A 19,967-nucleotide genomic window follows, 5' to 3' on the forward strand; every position below is an offset into this window, starting at 1 on the left:
AAGAATTGGAAGTACATATCTGCTACTTGTCATAATAAATCTCCCAAAACATGACCTATTTTATTTTTCATTAAATGTTTACTCGTGCCCTCTGGCGTGTTTTAATTTTGTCTGTTTTCATTTAAATGCATTATTTATTTATTTATTTATTTATTTATTTATTTATTTATTTATTTATTTATTTATTTATTTTTTTTTGTGGAAGCACATTGCAACGTGACGCATGTTGGAAAAAAATAAATAAGAAAAGAAAGCCATTTCTGCTATTGGCATCGTTTCCGGTTTTAGATTTGACTGACATATTTTTTAACCAATCATGATTGCAAACGCTCGGACAACCCTTCGAGCGGCCATTCAGCATCGTCGAAAAACGGTCGAAGAACTGTGCGGTCTTTGTGTTGACATCTGCTGGGGATTGCGAGGTATTATTTATATTTAAAATAATCAACCCATCCATTTATTATTCAATTTAATACTAATATGTCCTTGGTAATGTGCGTTACATGTAACGAGGTTATTGTATTCTTTTTCTCCAAATCGCACCTGCCCTGACTGGAATGGTCGCCGGGGTTCATTGTTAGCAGCTAATGTAGCTTGCTAATATTTTGGAAATGTGAATGTCTTACTTTTCGGCTTTATGGAGCAAAATGGGCCATTGGAGCTCAGTTAATGTTAGTAAGGCTTGAAATAACTTGTAATTACCGAAATAGTAATGTGCTAGTGAAGGTTTATATGAGCAAACATAATACGTAGCCGGGCTGCTATTATTTGCAGTGATCACTCGCTAGCCCGATTGTTTCCAATGGATGGTAAGGGGTTCAAATCGTTGGGCCTTAAAAAATAAAACGCTCATCATGACCTCTAATTCTTTTCATTGTGCATATTAGTTAATTGATGAATGTTTTGTTAAAGGCCTTCTTTTTTCGTAACCCTATTATTCTGGTCCTGTCTCATCTCTTTAGTGTTTGAATGGATATAACCAGGTGCACGGAGAAATGGGTAAAGCAAAGACACTGTTATTGTACCATAGAGCATCCCTTTTTTCATAAAACCATGACACCCACGCACGATTAACGCCTTTTAATTCATCCAGATTGTTTTTGATCGTGTTTGGGGGCACCATATGCTGGTTATTAGTATATTATAACACAAGAATTAACAGGATCTTAAGAGTCTTATTTTTACGTCACCGCGAGCACTGGTGTGTTTTTTTTTTTTTTTTTCCCCAGCAGATCACAGAGTCACAAGTTGTCATCATCATTGTTTTTTTTTTTTTTTTTTTTTTTTTTTTTTTACAAAACAGTGAACCCTCACCAACGCAAATCGCAATCATTGGCATTTTAAACACAAAATATGGAAGAATATGCTGCAAAGTCGACATTATTTGAGTGGCAAAGGTCGAATCCTTTCATGGTGGCACCAAAACAGTTGTTAAAATTTCTGTCTGAGTTATTTGGTCAAGACAGAGCTATTTAAAATAATTTGGGATGATTCCAGTGGCTTAGAAGTATCCCAAAGCCTGCGAAAAATAAATGACTTAGAAATTGTTATGAAAAAAATGTACAAGGATACTGCATGTATTTCCATAGGACTTTCTTTAAAGCTATTTTGTTAACATTTTGCCTAACTTTTTCATCAATATTCATATTTTCAAAATACAGTTATCACAAAAGGCTCTTTATCTTACCTTGTAAACTCCACCACTGCTTATAGTCATCTGGACGTTTCTTTGCATCATCTTGAGAAGTTTACGCCCCTGCATTCTTTAAGGGTCAACCGTACAATGAGCCTTGCCTACTACTGAGATCTTCCTTCACATTGCTGTCAAGCTGGCCATCAATAAGATGGTGGTTGATGTCAATGTGACAGAAAAGGGGCTTATACATATGTATTGGCACCAGAATAGGTAAATCTGTCCAAAAATAGTTCCAACAGAATTTCACGAATGGTTAGGGGTTCACTGTTCAACCGTTTTCCTGTGTTTTATCATTGCAAATTGAGCCTGTAATTCCTTAGTTGATCATTTTTCCCAGGAGAGGCCTCCAACATCCTCCATCATGTTGTCAAGTAAGAAATCAGACGCCGGCTCCTCGTCGTCATGCTCTACATCCTCAGCGGGGTTGGCGGGAGGTGACAGAGCCCAGGGCTCTGATGCCCAAGCGGCTGCTTCGGTGTCATCTGCGGGTCCCATGGACATAAAGAAAAAGGAGAGGTCGTCCCCGAGCGGCGAGTCAGGAGGAGCCCCTTTGCCTCACCAGGGGGGAGGAGGCCCCGGCGTGCTGGACCCGGACTCTGCAGAAGTCCGCAGGACGAGTCGACGCAAGCGGCAAAAGGTAAACATTTTAGAATTTTAACGGGAGGCGATGCTGGGAGAATGGTCCAATGCCTGTGGCGTGTTTTAGAAATGCGGGTTTTAATGATGCTTTTATTGTGCCTACTGTTGCAGGTGGAGTACCGCGAGATGGACGAGAGCCTGGCCAATCTGTCTGAGGACGAATATTACTCTGAGGAGGAACGAAACGCCAAGGCGGAGAAAGAACGAAAGCAGGTCATCCCGCCTCCAGCCCCTCCACCGGAAGAAGAGAATGACAGTGAACCCGAGGAACCATCTGGTGAGCCTATGCTTTGTTTTCCAAGGATCTCCATTTTCTTGCGGAAGTAATTTAACTGTCCAGGCATTGTTTATTATTTCAACTGTTCTGAGCTTTGGGGTTTAATTTAAATGTCATTTTGTAATTACAGTACAGCCGTACAGAAGAAGAAAATGATCAAACAATCATTGGTGTTTTAGACATAAGCGGTTTTGAGATTGGATGGACTTAAAACAACAAAACACCCATGCTTTCCTGTGCTGTCGTTTTTGTTGTGACACTAAGCATTAACAAACTATGTCCATAATCAGGTGTGGAAGGCGCTGCTTTTCAGAGTCGCCTCCCTCATGACCGCATGACATCCCAGGAAGCAGCATGCTTCCCCGACATCATCAGCGGTCCCCAGCAGACCCAAAAGGTCTTCCTCTACATCCGCAACCGCACAGTAAGTCTACCCCTTAAAGGACAACCGACGTCTCCGGACAGGTTGTGTCCATAATTTGTAAAATGGCTTCAAATGACTTCTACTGAGCGTATTTTAATAAGATTCCAACGCATATAGCTGTATTTTACGTTTTAAGACTCGCGCTGAATATTCAGGAAGTCTTGTTTTTGAGTTGGTGACAAGTCCGTACGTGACGTCACTAAAGGAACGCCCCTGACCGAAAAAAAGACACATTGTAGCGGTCCTTCAATCACGTCAATGTATTTTGCTGTACTTGTTTGGTCTGACAACCTTGTGTTGCACCCAAAAGCCGCCAGAAGAGGGCGTTCAAGCTCCATATAAGCAATTTATCAGCCTGTGGAAACGGATGTGGCCACAGGAGGTCGCCATTTTGTGCCTCTTTTTTTGGGTGAGACATTTCCCCCAATGTTGCCTCAAAATGGCACGAAATAAATTCTTGAATCAATTGCAAACATGTATGCTTTCCTCTTCAGAACTATTTGAATCATATTCATAACTGTATGTGTAACAAGAAAGCATATTCTCTGAATCTGAAGCCATTGTTTTGATTCTCCAGCAATGCAAGACGTCTTGGCGTGACGTCACGAACCGGGGGCGGGACTTTCTGAAAATGCCCAATTCGCAGCTCAATTTTTTGTAGATTTTGGACACTTTAAGTCAATTTTATTGGTGTTTTGCATTTGAAAAAAATTATCATACTGCGTGTTTTGGGTATTAGATGCTATAAAACGTTTTTCTGATGTCAGTTAAGAAACAAAAAAAGTGACGTCGGTTGTCCTTTAAGCCTTTTCAAAAAGCCTGCTCCTCATTCAGGCCTTCATATTCACATTTGTGTTTCATCCCCGACAAGATCCAACTGTGGCTGGACAACCCAAAGATCCAGCTGACGTTTGAGACAACAGCACAGCAGCTTGAAGCTCCATACAACAGTAAGGAAAGCCGAAGCAGACAGAATGAAAAATGACAAAAATTATTGTATACTCATCCTTCAGGAGTTAAATCATGTTCTTGGTTCCTGCTCAGGTGACGCTGTACTGGTGCACAGGATACACAGCTACCTTGAAAGGCACGGGCTTATCAACTTTGGCATTTACAAGCGGGTCAAGCCTTTACCAAGTGAGTTGACCTATGGCATAAAAAAATGAACAAAGTGATGTATTTAAAATCCTGTTAGAAAAAAGAAAAAAAAAACAAATACAGTGCTTACGAACTTTTCGGTTCACGAACATTGTTACATCTATGAAAATTTTACCTTGGGATATGAACTATTTTTCGAGATACACATGGAGCTGAGTGATGGGTCGTTCGCGAACGAGCCCGTTCTAACAAGAGAATGGTGGCCACTGTTTTTGTCCTCTATTCCCCGCCCCCAGTCTTCGGTTAAAGCCACGTGATTGGTCAAGAACACAGCAGTGGGGGGGTTAAACATTAAAGAGATAGGCAGACAGAAAGAGAGTGAGGAAAACACACACACGAAAGGCAGATGACAGAGCTTGAAACAAAAAAACAGGTGTGAGAGTGTGAGAATAGTGAGAAAATGGATAGAAAACAGTTAAAATATCCCATCAATCAGGCTCCACAAATAATCCGCACAAGCCATCTGTACACTTGATGCAAAAAGCTATCAACCCAGCTGAACAGATCACAATTGATGAAGAACTAGATACAATTATCACAGAGAAGGCACCGACAAGGGATCATTCCTGAAGATGGTGAAAGAAGCCTATGTTCCTCATCAAGTGTTTAATGCTGAGGAAACCGGACACTCCATTTTATGGGAACGGATTATTCTCATTTTAATGGTTTCCTATGGGAAATTAATTTTTGGGATACACACTTTTCGCCTTACACACTGTCTGGGAACCAATTAAGTTCGTAAGCCAAGGTCCCACTGTACATGACTCAGGGATGCATCTGGGCCGCACCCTCGCGCCATTTCCGCATTTTGACAGCCACTGGCGCAACCGTGTAACTCCACGCAAGTCTATTACGATTAGCGCATATATATATGATCATATCACATATGACATACTTCTGTTAAAATAGCGAATGAAATAATTTTGTTAAACAGCAATTGAAAAGTGTTTGTTTTCCTTCAGATTGATTGTGTAGTAACTAAATAAAATGGAAGGTGTTTGTTTATTTTGTGTATGAATACATTATTCGACTTGGATTAAAATTGTTGATATTAGAAAAATAGATTTTAGTGAAATAATGTTTTTTCATTTGCAATTCGAAAATATCATGCTCCAATGAATATATTTTGGTTTATTTCATATGCATATCAATTTTAGAATTTGACCCCCTTTTCAGACACAAAGGTGCCAACTGGCCCCTTTTTTAACTTTCCCAGATGTATCCCTGATGACTTACCCCAAGTAACAAACATTCGTGAGGTATGAGCATTAAGCTTTACTCCCTCCAGGGGCGGCTCGTTTAAAGGACAACCGACGTCTCCGGACAAGTTGTGTCCATAATTTGTAAAATGTCTTCAAATGACTTCTACTGAGCGTATTTTACAAAGATTCCACCGCATATAGCTATATTTTACGTTTTAAGACTCGCGCTGAATATTCCGGAAGTCTTGTTTTTGAGTTGGTAACAAGTCCTCACCCTACGTCACTGAAGGAACGCCCCTGACCGAAAAAAGGACACATTGTAGCAGTCCTTCCATCATGTCAATGTATTTTGTTGTACTTTGGTCTGAAAACTTTGTGTAGGACCAAAAAGAGGCAGAAGAGGGCGACAAAGCTCCATGTAAGGAATTAATCAGCCTTTGTCGCCATTTTCTGCCTTTTTTGGGTGAGACATTTCCCACCCCTGATGCCTCAAAATGACACGCAATAAATTATTCAATTGATTGCAAACATGTATGCTTTCTTCCTCAGAACTATTTGAATCATATTCATAACTGGATGAGTAACAAGAAAGCATATTCTCTGAATCTGAAGCCATTGTTTTGATTCTCCAGCAAGGCAAGACGTCTTGTGGTGACATCACAAACAAGGGGGCGCGACCTTCTGAAACTGGCCACTTCCGGGTTCATTTTTTTGTAGATTTTGGACACTTTAAGTCATTTTTATTGGTGTTTTGCATTTGAATAAAAATTTCATACTGCGTGTTTTGGGTATTTTAGATGCTATAAAATATTTTTCTGATGTCTGTTAAGAAACAAAAACGTGATGTCGGTTGTCCTTTAAAGAATTGTTGACATGCTTTGTTCCAGCCAAGAAAACCGGGAAGGTGATTGTGATTGGTGGAGGAGTGTCCGGCCTGGCTGCAGCCCGCCAACTGCAAAGCTTTGGGATGGACGTCACTGTTTTGGAAGCCAGGGTGGGTGTCTGTGCGCCACACAATTGTCCTTTGGACTCCTAATTTGACCATTTTGAATTTTACTGTTGGAATTTCTTTATTTCTGATGGACTTTTCTTTGTAGGACCGTGTCGGAGGCAGGGTGGCCACATTTAGGAAGGGCAACTATGTGGCAGATCTTGGGGCCATGGTTGTGACAGGCTTGGGTATGGATAACTTGGATAGCCATTTTCTTTTTTTTCATCAACCGCTAGGGGTTGCTGTTGTCTTGAAATTATTTATTTGCTCTTATTCAGGAGGGAATCCCATGGCTGTGGTCAGTAAGCAGGTTAATATGGAGCTGGCCAAGATCAAACAAAAGTGTCCGCTGTATGAAGCCAATGGACAGGCCGTGAGTATGAGCAGTTTAAAAGTGAGAGGCAGCTTGTCAAACTGCAAACCGGCATCAAATCGCACATAGCTGCGTGCAATTTTTACGGCATAGCATGTCATATTTTCTGCAACGCAGAGGTTGAGTGCCGTTTTGATTGACGGTTAAAATCAAGATCAATGTTTTTTTTCCATTTAACTCATTCGCTGCAATTCCCGAATTTATTTGGGAATTGAAAAGCGTGATGTGGAGCGCCATTCCCGAATTTTTTCCGGTTTTGCTTTTTCTTGCGGGGGGTGTCGATAAAGCACTGGTCCGACCTTTTGTCTTCCACGAGGGGGCAGCATTTGCCTTTTGTCCATCTTAGTGCTTTGTTACGGCTTCAGCTGTTGTTCAAGCGCTATATAAATCAATATGTATTCTATTTTGGACACCCTCATTTCGAGCTCATTTAACTCCTGATCCACATCATTTAGGAATTAATACTCTTTTTCTGATGAAAGCAGAGAGTCTAAGGTTTTTAACGCTGTATTGAATGTTTATGTAGTCCTAAATTTCAATATTCTGTGGGTCCTGCAATTTGAGTGACAAAGACAAAAATCCTGGCACTGGAGTGGGCACATTTTTGCACAGCGTCTGGCAGTTAATGAGTTATTTATTCCTTTCCAGCCGCTCCTGTATTTTGTTTTTCTAGTTCTTTCTTTCCTTTCATAACTTTGCTGCTGTGAAATGTAAATTTCTTCAGTGCGAGACTAATAAAAGTAAATCTAAACCAACAATTTTGTGTTGCACGCCACACAAAGAACTAGATTCTGTCGTCATATCACTCCCCGCACAATAAAAAAAATGTATTAAAAAACATCTGTATAAAAATATGCACTTTTCCTCAAATTCAGCCCCTGTTCAAAAGAATTTCCAAAAAGTACAGAGTTTTATATATGCCCCTTTAAATAAAAGTATTTGTTGCGCTATATAAATAAATATACTTGAGTAATTGTGAGCGAATCTGAATGAGGAGGGACAACAGCAGCTTCAATTTGAGGTGTGGCATTGATTTAAAATGTCCATGTTTTTGCTTTTGTTGACTTGATATGTTCTCTCTTCTATCCCCCATCCCACTCTGTCTCGTATATCGCCAACTGCTGAACGACCAAAGGGTGAACGGTGCACCAGTGTATGTATTTGTTTACTTACATTACACATTCCTTCTTTTTTTGTGCTGAATATCATTGGGGAAGCAAGGCCATTTCTTTTTTTCACTTTGCTGGCTTCTCCTGTTTAGAATAGATTTTTCTTTAGTTTTATAGTAAACTTCCAGTGTAATAATAAACAATCATGGATAACGATTGGCACACCTTTTGTCATTTATTTTAAAAAGACAAATGAAACTTGGACAGAAGTTCGACTTGACAGATGTCCATATTCAAATGATCTCCATTCAGTGTTTTTGCTGCTCCGCATTTTTTTTTTTTTTTTTGGTTTGTGTTTTGATCACTTAATCATTTCATGAAATTTGCGTGGCTGTGCCTTTGCATGTTATGTATGTCAATCATTTGACATCGTGATGATTACAAATAGTTATCTTGACAAGTTAGTTTCAAAAGTCATTCGCCATTTTGTTTTTGCGCATACAAGGTCCCAAAAGAAAAAGACGAGATGGTGGAGCAGGAGTTCAACAGACTGCTGGAGGCCACCTCCTTCCTCAGTCACCAGCTAGACTTTAACTTCCTCAACAACAAGCCCGTCTCCCTGGGACAAGCCCTGGAGGTGGTCATACAGTGAGTCCAGCGGTCCTCATATTTAATCTTGCGTACAGTTAAGTCTGTGATGGGGTCAAAATTGAATTAATATCTGCTGTGTAGGCTCCAGGAGAAGCACGTAAAAGATGAACAGATAGAACACTGGAACAAGATTGTAAAGACGCAAGAAGAACTCAGAGATTTGCTCAACAAGGTGAGCAACTTTGCCCCCCCCCCTCCCTCCCCCCAAAATTGTCACATAAAAAGTATTGGAATTCCAAGTAGGAATTGAAATTGGATGCTTTACCTTGCTTTTTTTTAAGATGGTCTCCACCAAGGAGCGGGTGAAGGAGCTCCATCAGCAGTTCAAAGAGGCCACTGACGTCAAACCGCCCAGGGACATCACCGCAGAGTTCCTGGTGAAGAGCAAGCACAGAGACCTGACATCGCTCTGCAAAGTGAGTTTACGCAACAGAATTCAACAACACCGTACATAAATTGCATCCTTTTCAGAGAACTGCCAGTTAGGCAAAACGACTGAACATTAACTCATTCACTGCCATTCCCAAATTTGGATTGGATTGGTTTAGCCTTAATTGGTCTTGCATTGGAGAAATTTACATTTCACAGCAGCAATGTTATGAAAGGAAGATAAGATGAAAGGAAAGAGAAGTAGTAAAACAAAATACAGGCGCTGCTGGAAAGGCAGCCACACTCACGGCACCATCTTGTCACAAAGACACAGTCATTCATTCTGAAGCACTTTTCTGCACCCTCTTTGTTTCATGAAGCAGTTCTAGGTGAAAGAGGAGAGGATCAAAGTGTTCTTTTCACCAGTGGATTAGGGATGTTGTGGTGGAATGTGCACATCTACTACAAGCTAAATGTTGAAAGCAAACACGAAGCTGTAGCATCCATTGACAAAGAGAGATTGTCTCACATCTCCTGTCCCACCTAAATCCGCTTCAATTCCAAGCCGCTACAGTTCCACATATGCATCTGCGCTTTTATTTGGAAATTGAAAAGCATGACGTGGAGCGCCATTCTCGAATTTGTTCAGATTTTGTTTTTTCTTGCGGGATGTGCTGATAAAGCCCTGGTCAGACCTCTGGCAATGTCTTTCCCTCCCACAAGGGGACAGCATTTGCCTTTTTTCCATGTTATTGCTTTGTTACAGCTTCAGCTGCTGTTAAAGCCTATATAAATAAATATGTATGTATTGTATTGTATTTTGTACAGCCATCCTGATTTCAAGCTCAGATAATTCCAGACCCATATTACTTGGCAATTAACTTTTTTTCTGATGAAAGCAGACAGTCTAAAATTTCTAACGCTGAATGGTATGTTTATGTAGTCCAAAAAGTCAATATTCTGCAATCCTGCAGTTTGAGTGAAAATGACAAAAACCCTGGCGCGGGAGTGGACACAGTTTACACATGGCAGTGAATGAGTTAAGCTGGACATAGCAATGGAGCAGCATGAAATTTCCAAATGGCACAGGCTGCAATTTGGGAAAGGATACTCTCGGTCAACGTTATAACAACTATTCCCTAACTTTTTTTTGTGAATAACGTCAAATATCACCGTTTTTTTGTTGGGAATTTTTGTCCACTCCATGGCTTTTGAAAAGCCATGACTCCAATGGATCCCTTTGCGACATTGAGACGTCTCAGCCAAGGCTTTAATTTCCAGCCTTCCGCTCAACGGACAAGCACTCAAATTTTCGAAGCGAACGTCTCTTCAAGTGGCTTTACGTTCCATCCCGCCTGTCTGCGTTGGGCACTGTCTGCTGCTCCTCTGAGGTGCAACTCAATTTCCGAAGGATTATAATTGGTAGCAAGGGATATTTTAGGGATGTCCCAGGCCGGAATCTGTTCGTGCAATGCTATCTAACTCAACCAGACAGGCTATGTTTAAGTGGCTTAATGCCTTAGCAGGATGTATTATTATCATCTGTGCTTTTTTTCCGGGGGGTGGGCAGAGAAATCGCCTTTTTGTCTACTGGATTTGTCTTCTGCCCAACAAACCACTTCAAGGTCTCAGCGTGTCTTTTCATGCAGTCTCGCACATTCAGTCGTATGTGTGCAATATGCATCAAGGTTCAAAACCTTGCCGTTTGTGCAGGAGTACGACGAGTTGCAGGAGCTGCAGGGGAAGCTGGAGGAGAAGCTCCAGGAGCTCGAAGCCAACCCGCCCAGGTATGGAAATGTTTTTACTTTTTTTCCATTTGGTCCACACACACACCATTTGTTTGCTAGGATCATATTAATGGATCATTTGCGGTACCCGAGCAAGTACAGTGATACTTCGTTTTACGAACCCCTTGGTTTACGAACTTTTCAGTTTACGAACGTTACATTTATGACAATTTTACCTTGGCATACAAACTATTTTTCGGTATACACACGGAGCGCCACAATGAGTGATGTGTTGTTCACGGACGAGCCCATTCTCCTAACAAGAAAATGGCAGCCGACTTTTTTTGTTCATGAATAAAACCGTAACCCAGAATGGGAATAACGCAGCAGTGAGGAGGGTGGGGTTAAACATTAAGGAGACAGGCAGACGAGAGAGAGTGATAAAATGGATAGAAAACAGTGAAATTTGGAATCATTTCAACCTTGTTCAAAAGCACGGTGTAGACTGCAAGGTTAAAATATCCCATCAATCAGGCTCCACAAATAACCCGCACAAGCCATCTGTACACTTGATGCAAAAAGCTATCAACCCAGCTAAACAGAACACAATTGATGAGGAACAAGGTAAAATTATCGCAGAGAAAGCACCTACAAGGGATCATTCCTCAAGATGGTGAAAGAAGAAGGCTACGTTCCTCATCAATCAGAATCAGAATCATCTTTATTGCCAAGTCTGTCGAACACACAAGGAATTTGTTTCCGGTAGAACACGCTGCACTAGTATGCAAGTGTTTAATGTTGATGAAACCGGTCACTCCATTCCATCAAGCCATCAATGACCATCACAAAGGTAAATAAACGACTTTATTATATAGTACAGTTTATTTCTTTGATTACTAATACTATAGCACATTTATTATAATTCAGATAATGTATATTTTGTGTCGTTTTAAGGCTTAGAAAATTAGAAAATTATGTTTTATTGGGACCTGGGAACGGATTATTCTCATTTTAATGGTTTCCTTTGGGAAATTAATTTTTGGGATACACTTCGCCTTACACACTGTCTGGAAACTAATTAAGTTCGCACTGTGGTGCCTCTTAACGACCACTTTATACCGTCAGGGAACTAAACTCAACACACGTCACATTTGGCAAATAATGCATAACTGCCAACTACTCCGGTTTTGCCATAATGAGTATGGTTTGCATTATCTCATTTTGGGTTACGGTTTTATTCATGAAAATTACAGTTTCCAATAAAAACAATAAGTCAAAAATGGTCAAAATCGTAAATACCCAATGTTCATTCATAACACGAGATTGCTAAGGATCATATCTAAATGTAGAACTGGCGATCGGCACAGTGGCAGCTGTTAGCTTCCTTTAGATGAATTGCGCATGCTACGGGTCTTTCCTGGAATCGAGAATCAAGATTTTGCATCAGTTTTATCATTGTCATGCGGCCCCTGGACACTGCCGTATTCCTTGTCTTTTCTGGTTTCAGTTAGCCGGTATGATACTGAGCAATTGGTTTAAACTAGCGGCTTCGAGCTGATTAACGCCAATCCCTGTTGAAGTTGACATAAACACGTAGCTTAGCCTTTCAGCCGGATCGTTTGCTGGTAATGCTAACCAGCATCAGCACTAGATACGAAATGTTTGGTCAATGGAATATGAGACTTGCTTTTGGCTACATTTTCCACGTGTCCGGCAGTTTTAAAGTGTTTTTTTAGATCGTAAAATCCACTTGCAGCAACTTCTATGTCCTTTTTACACGGAACACAGAACTTAAACTGAGGACCTTTTGTCGACGATCTTTTCCGTCCAGCGTATTCACCTTGGAGACTCTCCCATTCTTTTCGGTGGTGACCCAATCCTGGAGTTTTTCTCTTCTTACTTGGCGGTTCTCCCATGCTTACTTCTACGTTATAACTAATTGATTCCTCGATTGCAACACAAATGCCGGACTTCAAATACGGAAACGGAAAAAAAAAATCAATGAAAACAATGTGACGCGCATATCATGCTTCATCGACAAAGACTTGATAACCGCAGATGTATACGGTGTACACAATTCAAAATGATGAAAAAACGTATAAAATACGGGGAAAACATAAGTTAACAGGTATGTGAGCTGAGGGAAGATGAGACGCATGAATCAACTGTTTGTCTGCTTCACATTTCTTTTCCATTGACTTAGTTTCTGGATACGCTCTAAATGCTGAAGAAGTGCAATCCACAAGCTGAAGCTATAAAGTGATAAAGCCTCAGCTTTGTTTTTGCAGGTTATAATCTGATTTATGATTTATCGGTTTAGGTTCATGCCGCATTTGTATTTTCCGTTTGAGAAAGTAATTGCATATTCAACTACAATCGCAAAATGAAGACAAAAACAATTAGATTGACCAAACAAGCATGTCCCTTCTCCTCTCGTGTCTGTAGTGACGTCTACCTGTCCTCCAGAGACCGCCAAATACTAGACTGGCACTTTGCCAATTTGGAGTTTGCCAACGCCACGCCCCTTTCTACTCTTTCGCTCAAACACTGGGATCAGGTGCGTCTTTGTTTTCACCCATCTTCAACCGTCACACAAGGTTTTTTTTTTTTTTTTTTTTTTTTTTTTTTTTTTTTTTTTGCTCACGGGTGTGACTTTTGTGTACAGGACGACGACTTTGAATTCACCGGCAGTCACCTGACGGTGAGGAACGGTTACTCGTGCGTTCCCGTCGCTCTCGCCGAAGGCTTGGACATCAAACTCAACACGGCCGTGCGTCAGGTTCGATACACGGCTTCTGGTGAGTAAATCTCGTACATGGCAATTGTCAAAATACAACACGCTTTTTTTGGAAAAATTCCCATCTTTCACCAGGCTGCGAGGTCATCGCCGTCAACACCCGCTCCGCAACGCAGACGTTCATCTACAAGTGCGACGCGGTGCTGTGCACGCTGCCGCTTGGCGTGCTCAAGCAGCAGCCGCCCGCCGTTCAATTTGTGCCGCCGTTGCCCGAGTGGAAAACTTCTGCCATACAGAGGATGGGCTTTGGAAACCTCAACAAGGTGTGGAAAGCGCAAGGGAGTCCCAACGTATAACTGAAAGTGTAGTCAGGTTCTTTAACTCATGTACTGCCATTCCCAAATGTATTTGGGAATTGAAAATATGACGTGGAGCGCCATTCCCGAATTTGTTCGGGTTTTGGTGTTTAATGCTTGGGTGCAGATAAAGCGCTGGTCAGCCCTCTGGTAATTTTTTCCCCTTCCACGGGGAGGCAGCATTTCCCCTTTTCCCCTGTTAGCGCTTTGTTACAGCTGTTGTTAAAGCGCTACATAAATCAATAATGTATTGTATTTTGTACAGCCACCCCCATTTCAAGCCCAGATAACTCCAGACCTATACAACTTAGGAATTAACTCATTTTTCTGATAAAAGAAGAGAGTATAAGGTTTCTTATGCTGAAGTGAATGTTTATGTAGTCCTAAAACTTAATATTCTGTGGGTCCTGGAATTCAAGTGACAATGACAAAAACCCTGGCACTGGAGTGGACACATTTTCCATATCGTCTGGCAGTTACTTCTAACAAGCACGTTATAGGTAATGAAGAAGGGAAAATAAGGAATGTGTGAGACTTTCCATACAACAACGAGAGCGAGATTCAAAATATAACTTAGGAAGGTCTCATTGACAGTGTCGATCTTCGAAGCAACTTTTAACACAATCGGTGGTGCAACAAATGTCGATCGACGATGTTATTTATCTTCTACAAAAACATGAATCATTTAATCTTGGGGCATCTACCGTGATAGAAGCACTGGCAACGTTAATTTTTTTACTCATTCACCGTCATTCCCAAATTAATTCTGATTTTGGTTTTTCTTGCGGGGGTGCCAATAAAGTGCTGGTCATATCTCTGGCGATGTTTTTTCCCTTCCACGAGGGGGCAGCATTTGCCTTTTTTCCATGTTAGCACTTTGTTCCAGCTTCAGCTAAATAAATCAATATTTGTATTGCATTGGATTTTGTATAGCCGCCCCCGTTTCAAGATCAAATAACTCCAGACCCATATAATTTAGGAATTAACTTTTTTTTTCTGATGAAAGAAGAGAATCTACAGTTTCTTACGCTGCATTGAATGTTTATGTAGTCCCAAAACTCAATATTCCCTGGATTTTGAGTGAAAATGACAAACCCTGGCACTGGAGTCGACACATTTTTGCACATCGTCTGGCAGTAAATGAGTTAATAAAGGACAATCAACTTTTGGGGGGAGGGGAGGGCGGGTGAAATGGGTTTAAGGCCTTTCAATTCATCACAGTGGAAAACATGATATGAGATTAACCATTTTGAGTGACAATGGAATAAATTAAACTCAATCGTTAATCTAACACGATTAACTCAACCGCAAAAATTGCTTGATATGAAACTACATTTAATCAATATAAAACGATCTTTCCGACACACAGTAATGGATGGAATAATCACGAGAAAAAAGATTTGTTTGTCACATCCCTCATCTCACTGCACGTCCTTTGCTTCGCGTTTGACCTTGATGGTGGATGTCCACGCATAACCAATTGGATAACATCCTATTCCTATTTTTGTTCTTGTTACATTGCCGCAAGGCTGCGTGAGGGTTGAAGGACACGCGCAAAACTTGTGTCCTCTGCTGTTTTGCCGCAATGCATTATGATGCAATGCAATCCCCGCTGTGTCCAGCAGAGGGCGCTTGGTCAAAAGCATATAATTCATATAATTACCTCCATGGGTGTCCATAACTTGTCAATTGTTGTCGTTTCGCTATTCCACAGGTGGTTCTTTGTTTCGACCGAGTGTTCTGGGACCCCAGCGTCAACCTGTTTGGTCACGTGGGCTCCACGACGGCCAGTCGGGGTGAACTTTTCCTCTTCTGGAATCTCTACAAAGGTGAGTTATGCTTCGTCAGCCGTCATCATTGGCTTAAAATTGACACGGTTATCCATGTGGCAAACTGCAACAAAAATGATTTTGCGATGAAAAGGTTTCTTCAGCCGTCCTCTGCACTTCTTTGAAGGTGTCAAACCTTTCGCTTCTCATCTGAGAAGCTTCGTCAACTATCTAAAACTTGATGGTATCTCTGTTCATCTATCCATCGATAGATAGATAGACATCACACCAAGTCGTCTTGCCTTGCTCAAGAAACAAAACAATGGGCCACACTGAGTTCATTTTCGGAGAATATGCTTTCTTGTTACTCATCCAGTAATGAATATGATTCAAATAGTTCTGAAGAGGAAAGCTTAAATGTTTGCAATTGATTGAAGAAGTCCTCCCATTTCAATTCGAGCCGTCAATGACAGTAAGTAGCGTCCCAGAAAATGCACAAGATGGTGCCCAAGCTCCGTTGGAAATGGGCTGATTTGTCTGCTGGGAATTTGTGTCAGCGAATATCAAATAGTTGTCTTGGTGCAACACACAACGATTTACCATCGCGTTATTCATGTGTGTTCTTTCTACTTTCGCCATCGACACGAAGTTTTCAGACCAAAGTACCGCAAAATGCATTGTGTGTCGCTTTCTCGGTCAGTGACGATACTTACCGTGACGTCACGTACGGACTCGTCACCAACTCGAAAACAAGACTTCCTGAATATTCAGCGCAAGTCTTAAAATGTAAAATATAGCTATATGCGGTTGTAAAATACGCTCAGTAGAAGTCATTTGAAGTGATTTTACAATTTATGGACGCAACTTGTCCGGAGGCGGCGGTTGTCCTTTAAACATACATTCCATCCAACATATAGCACTGAAGCAACTTGTGAACAAATTCACCTTACGAACGACCGCTCGGAACGTATCTTATCTGTAAGGTGGGGAGCGTCTGTATATCCTATTAAAAAACATATTTCAGATCAATTGCTCGTGAGCCAAAACTGTATGAAGAATGCTGGAAAATGGAAATAGGATGAGCAAACTTTGCTCCGTTTTCTTGATCAAGCGCCTACGTAGTAGCGCGACTTGGTTGCGCCATCCTAAAAATCCACCTGTGTGATTTTTGTCCCCATCAGCTCCCATCCTGCTGGCCCTGATGGCAGGCGAGGCGGCCGGAATCATGGAGAACATAAGCGACGATGTCATCGTGGGACGTTGCCTCGCCATCCTCAAGGGCATCTTCGGGAGCAGCGCCGTGCCTCAGGTAAACTACCTGGCACAGTTCACCCCAAGGTATCCCACTTTTGCAACCTAATCTTGTCCATCGCCGCGGCAGCCGAAGGAGACGGTGGTGACGCGTTGGCGCGCCGACCCCTGGGCGCGGGGCTCCTACTCCTATGTGGCAGCTGGTTCTTCGGGCAATGATTATGATCTGATGGCGCAACCCATCACGCCGGGTCCCGCCATCCCGGGGGCCTCGCAGGTGAGTGAGCATGTTGTTTTGACAACTTACTGGAGTTAGTTTTGAAATTGTTTTACTACTTTTTGGGAGTTTTCAAAAACTCACAAATATTTCAAAACAAGCGTCCATAAATTAACTCATTCACTGCCATTCACCAATTTATTAGGGAATTGAAAATGCGACAGAGTGCCATTACCGTTTTTTTTCTGGGGTGTCAATAAAACGCTGGCCAGGCCTCTGGCAATGTTTTTTCTCTTCCACAAGAGGCAGCATTCTCTTTTTTCATGTTAGCGCTTTGTTTCAGCTTCACTCCATTTTATCAAGCCATCAACGACGATCACAAAGGTCAATAAAATGACTTTATTATACTGTACAGTTTTTTTCTTTAATTATAATACCATATCACATTTATTATACATAAAATAAGGTATATTTTGTGTAGTTTTAAGGCTTAGAAAATTAGAAAGTAGAACATTATGTTTTGTGGGGACCTGGGAACTGATTATTCTCATTTTAATGGTTTCTGAGGGGAAGTTAATTTTTGGGATACACCCTTTTCGCCTTACACACTCTGTCTGGGAACCAATTAAGTTTGTAAGCCAAGGCATCACAGAACAAGTAACCTGTATTGGTTTGTACTGAAAAATAAACATTTCATAAAATATATGATCTATAAAGACATGTACAACTGAAGAGAATACAACATATGCTCTGACAATTTTTTTCAGATTTACCGTTGTTCGTAACTGGATCGTTCATAACTAGGGGAGTGTCTGTATAAACCAAAGTGTGTATTACATTGTATTTTGGACTGCCGCCCCGATTTCAAGCTCATATAACTCCAGACGTAATTTAGGAAATGTTTTTTTTTTTCTGATTAAAGAAGAGAGTCTTATGCTGCATTGAATGTTTATGTAGTCCGAACACTCAATATTTTTTGTGTCCTGCAATTCAATTGACAATGACAAAACCCCTGCCACTGGAGTGGATACATTTTTGCACGACTGGCAGTGAATGAGTTAAATAGCTATTCTATAACAGTCTTTACAAATTGTAATTGTATGTTCCCGACCCCCCCTTTCACCCAATCATCATTCCAGCCCGTTCCCCGTCTCTTTTTCGCGGGCGAGCACACAATTAGGAACTACCCAGCCACGGTACACGGCGCCCTCCTCAGCGGCCTCCGTGAGGCCGGACGCATCGCAGACCAGTTCCTTGGCGCCATGTACACGCTGCCCAGGCAGGCCACGCCCACCGCCGCCAGCAACCCACCTCAGACTCAGCCCACTGCCACTAGCGTCTGAAACTTTTCCTCCTTCCCCACCTAATCAGCAGTGACTCAACATTCCGAGTGACGTGTGGCCCGGATGATGACATGACATTTGGGTGTCAGGGTTGGAATCATCTTCATCCTTGAGGCATGGACGTATTGCTTTTTTTTTTGTTTATACATGTGAACTCGCCACACTAAAAGCGCCATTCAAAGTGTAGCCGGACATGTTGTCAGTTGGGTTATGAAGTGTAGTATAGTTTGTATGAAAAGATTTATTGAAAATAATGTACTGTACTTGGATTTGAGATATTTCTTCATGTTTGTCATGACTCTTTTTGTTTATTGTTTTGTTATTAAATAACTGAAACCACAACTTGAAGTAGTCATTTTGTATGATAGCTACGAGAATTTTGTTGTTTATAATGTAATGTGTATTTTTTTTAATGCGCGCTCTCACACACACACACACACAAACACACACAAACACACACACACCTGAAAACACCTACCTTAAAGGACAACCGACACCATTTTTTTGTTTCCTAACTGACATCGGAAAAACGTTTTATAGCATCTAAAATACCCAAAACACGCAGGCTGATATTTTTAGTCAAATGCAAAACACCAATAAAAATTTGTTAGTGTCCCAAAACCACTTCAAAATGACCCCGGAAATTGTGAGTTTCAGAAGGTCCCGCCCCCTTGTTCACGACGTCACGCCAGGACGTCTCCGCCTTGCTCTAGAATCAAAACAATGGCTTCAGATTCGGAGAAGATGCTTTCTTGTTACTCATCCAGTTATGAATATGACTCAAATAGTTCTGAAGAGGAAAGCATAAATGTTTGCAATCGATTCAAGAAGTACTTGCATATCAATTTGAGCCATCGGGGCTCTACTGTAGCGTCCCAGAAAGTGCACAAGATGGCGCCCAAGCTCCGTTGGAAATGGGCTGATTTGTCTGCTGGGAATTTGTGTCAGCTAGTATCAAATAGTAGTCTTGGTGCAACACACGATTCACCATCGCGTTATTTGTGTTTTCCTTCTGATTTTGCCATCAACACGGATCAACACGAAGGTTTCAGACCAAACAAAGTACCCAAAATGCATTGTGTGTCGCTTTCTCGGTCAGGGGCGTTCCAGACGTGACGTCAGGTCAGGCATCGTCATCAACTCGAAAACAAGACTTCCTGAATATTCAGCCCGAGTCTTAAAACGTAAAATATAGCTATATGCCATGCAATCTTTCTCAGTAGAAGTCATTTTACAATTTATGGACACAACTTGGCGTCGGTTGTCCTTTAAAATGCCTAAATAAATAATGTCAGAACCCCCATATAATCTGTGCAACCCAAGTGAAAAATGTACCGTATTTTCTGGTGTATAAGGTGCACTGGAGTATAAGGTGCACCCTCAATGAATGGTGTATTTTCAAAGTTTTTCCATATATAAGACGCACCGGAGTATAAGGTGCTGCCCCATTGAATGGTGTATTTTTAAACTTGTTTCATATACGTACAAGGCGCACCTTCAATGAATGAAAAAGGTTTTCCAAATATAATAGAGAAATACAGTATGTTTTCCAAATATAAGGCACAGCACATTATAAGGCGCTGCAGTAGAAGGCTGGGGTTACTCACGACTTTTTCGATAGGGTGAAATGGAGTTGGTGGGTGCTGACAGTAGTTGCGAGACCTATTGTAGCTCAATA

The 19,967-nt window shown here is 41.3% G+C and overlaps 1 protein-coding gene and 1 long non-coding RNA gene across 6 annotated transcripts; one reads left to right on the top strand and one right to left on the bottom strand.

Moving 5' to 3' along the window:
- The first annotated feature begins 268 nt into the window (after positions 1 to 268).
- kdm1a (lysine (K)-specific demethylase 1a) lies at positions 269 to 18,625 on the top strand. 5 transcript variants are annotated; one of them, XM_089004302.1, is made up of 22 exons: positions 354 to 422; positions 963 to 999; positions 2,034 to 2,332; positions 2,443 to 2,612; positions 2,912 to 3,036; positions 3,908 to 3,986; positions 4,081 to 4,173; positions 6,284 to 6,390; positions 6,494 to 6,575; positions 6,666 to 6,760; positions 7,896 to 7,913; positions 8,375 to 8,517; positions 8,602 to 8,692; positions 8,802 to 8,936; positions 10,603 to 10,676; positions 13,062 to 13,173; positions 13,282 to 13,414; positions 13,489 to 13,676; positions 15,424 to 15,538; positions 16,660 to 16,787; positions 16,860 to 17,006; positions 18,086 to 18,625. In XM_089004302.1, exons 2-22 carry the CDS (start codon positions 970 to 972, stop codon positions 18,287 to 18,289), a joined length of 2,568 nt encoding a protein of 855 aa, XP_088860428.1. In that variant the 5' UTR covers positions 354 to 422; positions 963 to 969; the 3' UTR covers positions 18,290 to 18,625. The 5 variants fall into 5 exon arrangements, with proteins under 5 accessions (XP_088860429.1, XP_088860428.1, XP_088860425.1 ...); XM_089004299.1 differs by having other exon boundaries at positions 355 to 422; positions 2,034 to 2,333; positions 2,447 to 2,612; positions 2,903 to 3,036; XM_089004298.1 differs by having other exon boundaries at positions 355 to 422; positions 2,903 to 3,036.
- Positions 4,048 to 8,896, bottom strand: LOC148893596 (uncharacterized). The gene is made up of 3 exons (XR_016115982.1): positions 8,786 to 8,896; positions 7,934 to 8,013; positions 4,048 to 4,183 (listed from the first exon to the last, which is right to left on the bottom strand). It is a non-coding gene; the product is annotated as an uncharacterized LOC148893596 (long non-coding RNA).
- Positions 18,626 to 19,967: the final 1,342 nt, after the last annotated feature.

This window comes from Hippocampus bargibanti, linkage group LG09 (assembly GCF_051943395.1).
Source record: "Hippocampus bargibanti isolate YZ-2025 linkage group LG09, ASM5194339v1, whole genome shotgun sequence".
NCBI classification, from domain to species: Eukaryota; Metazoa; Chordata; class Actinopteri; order Syngnathiformes; family Syngnathidae; genus Hippocampus; species Hippocampus bargibanti.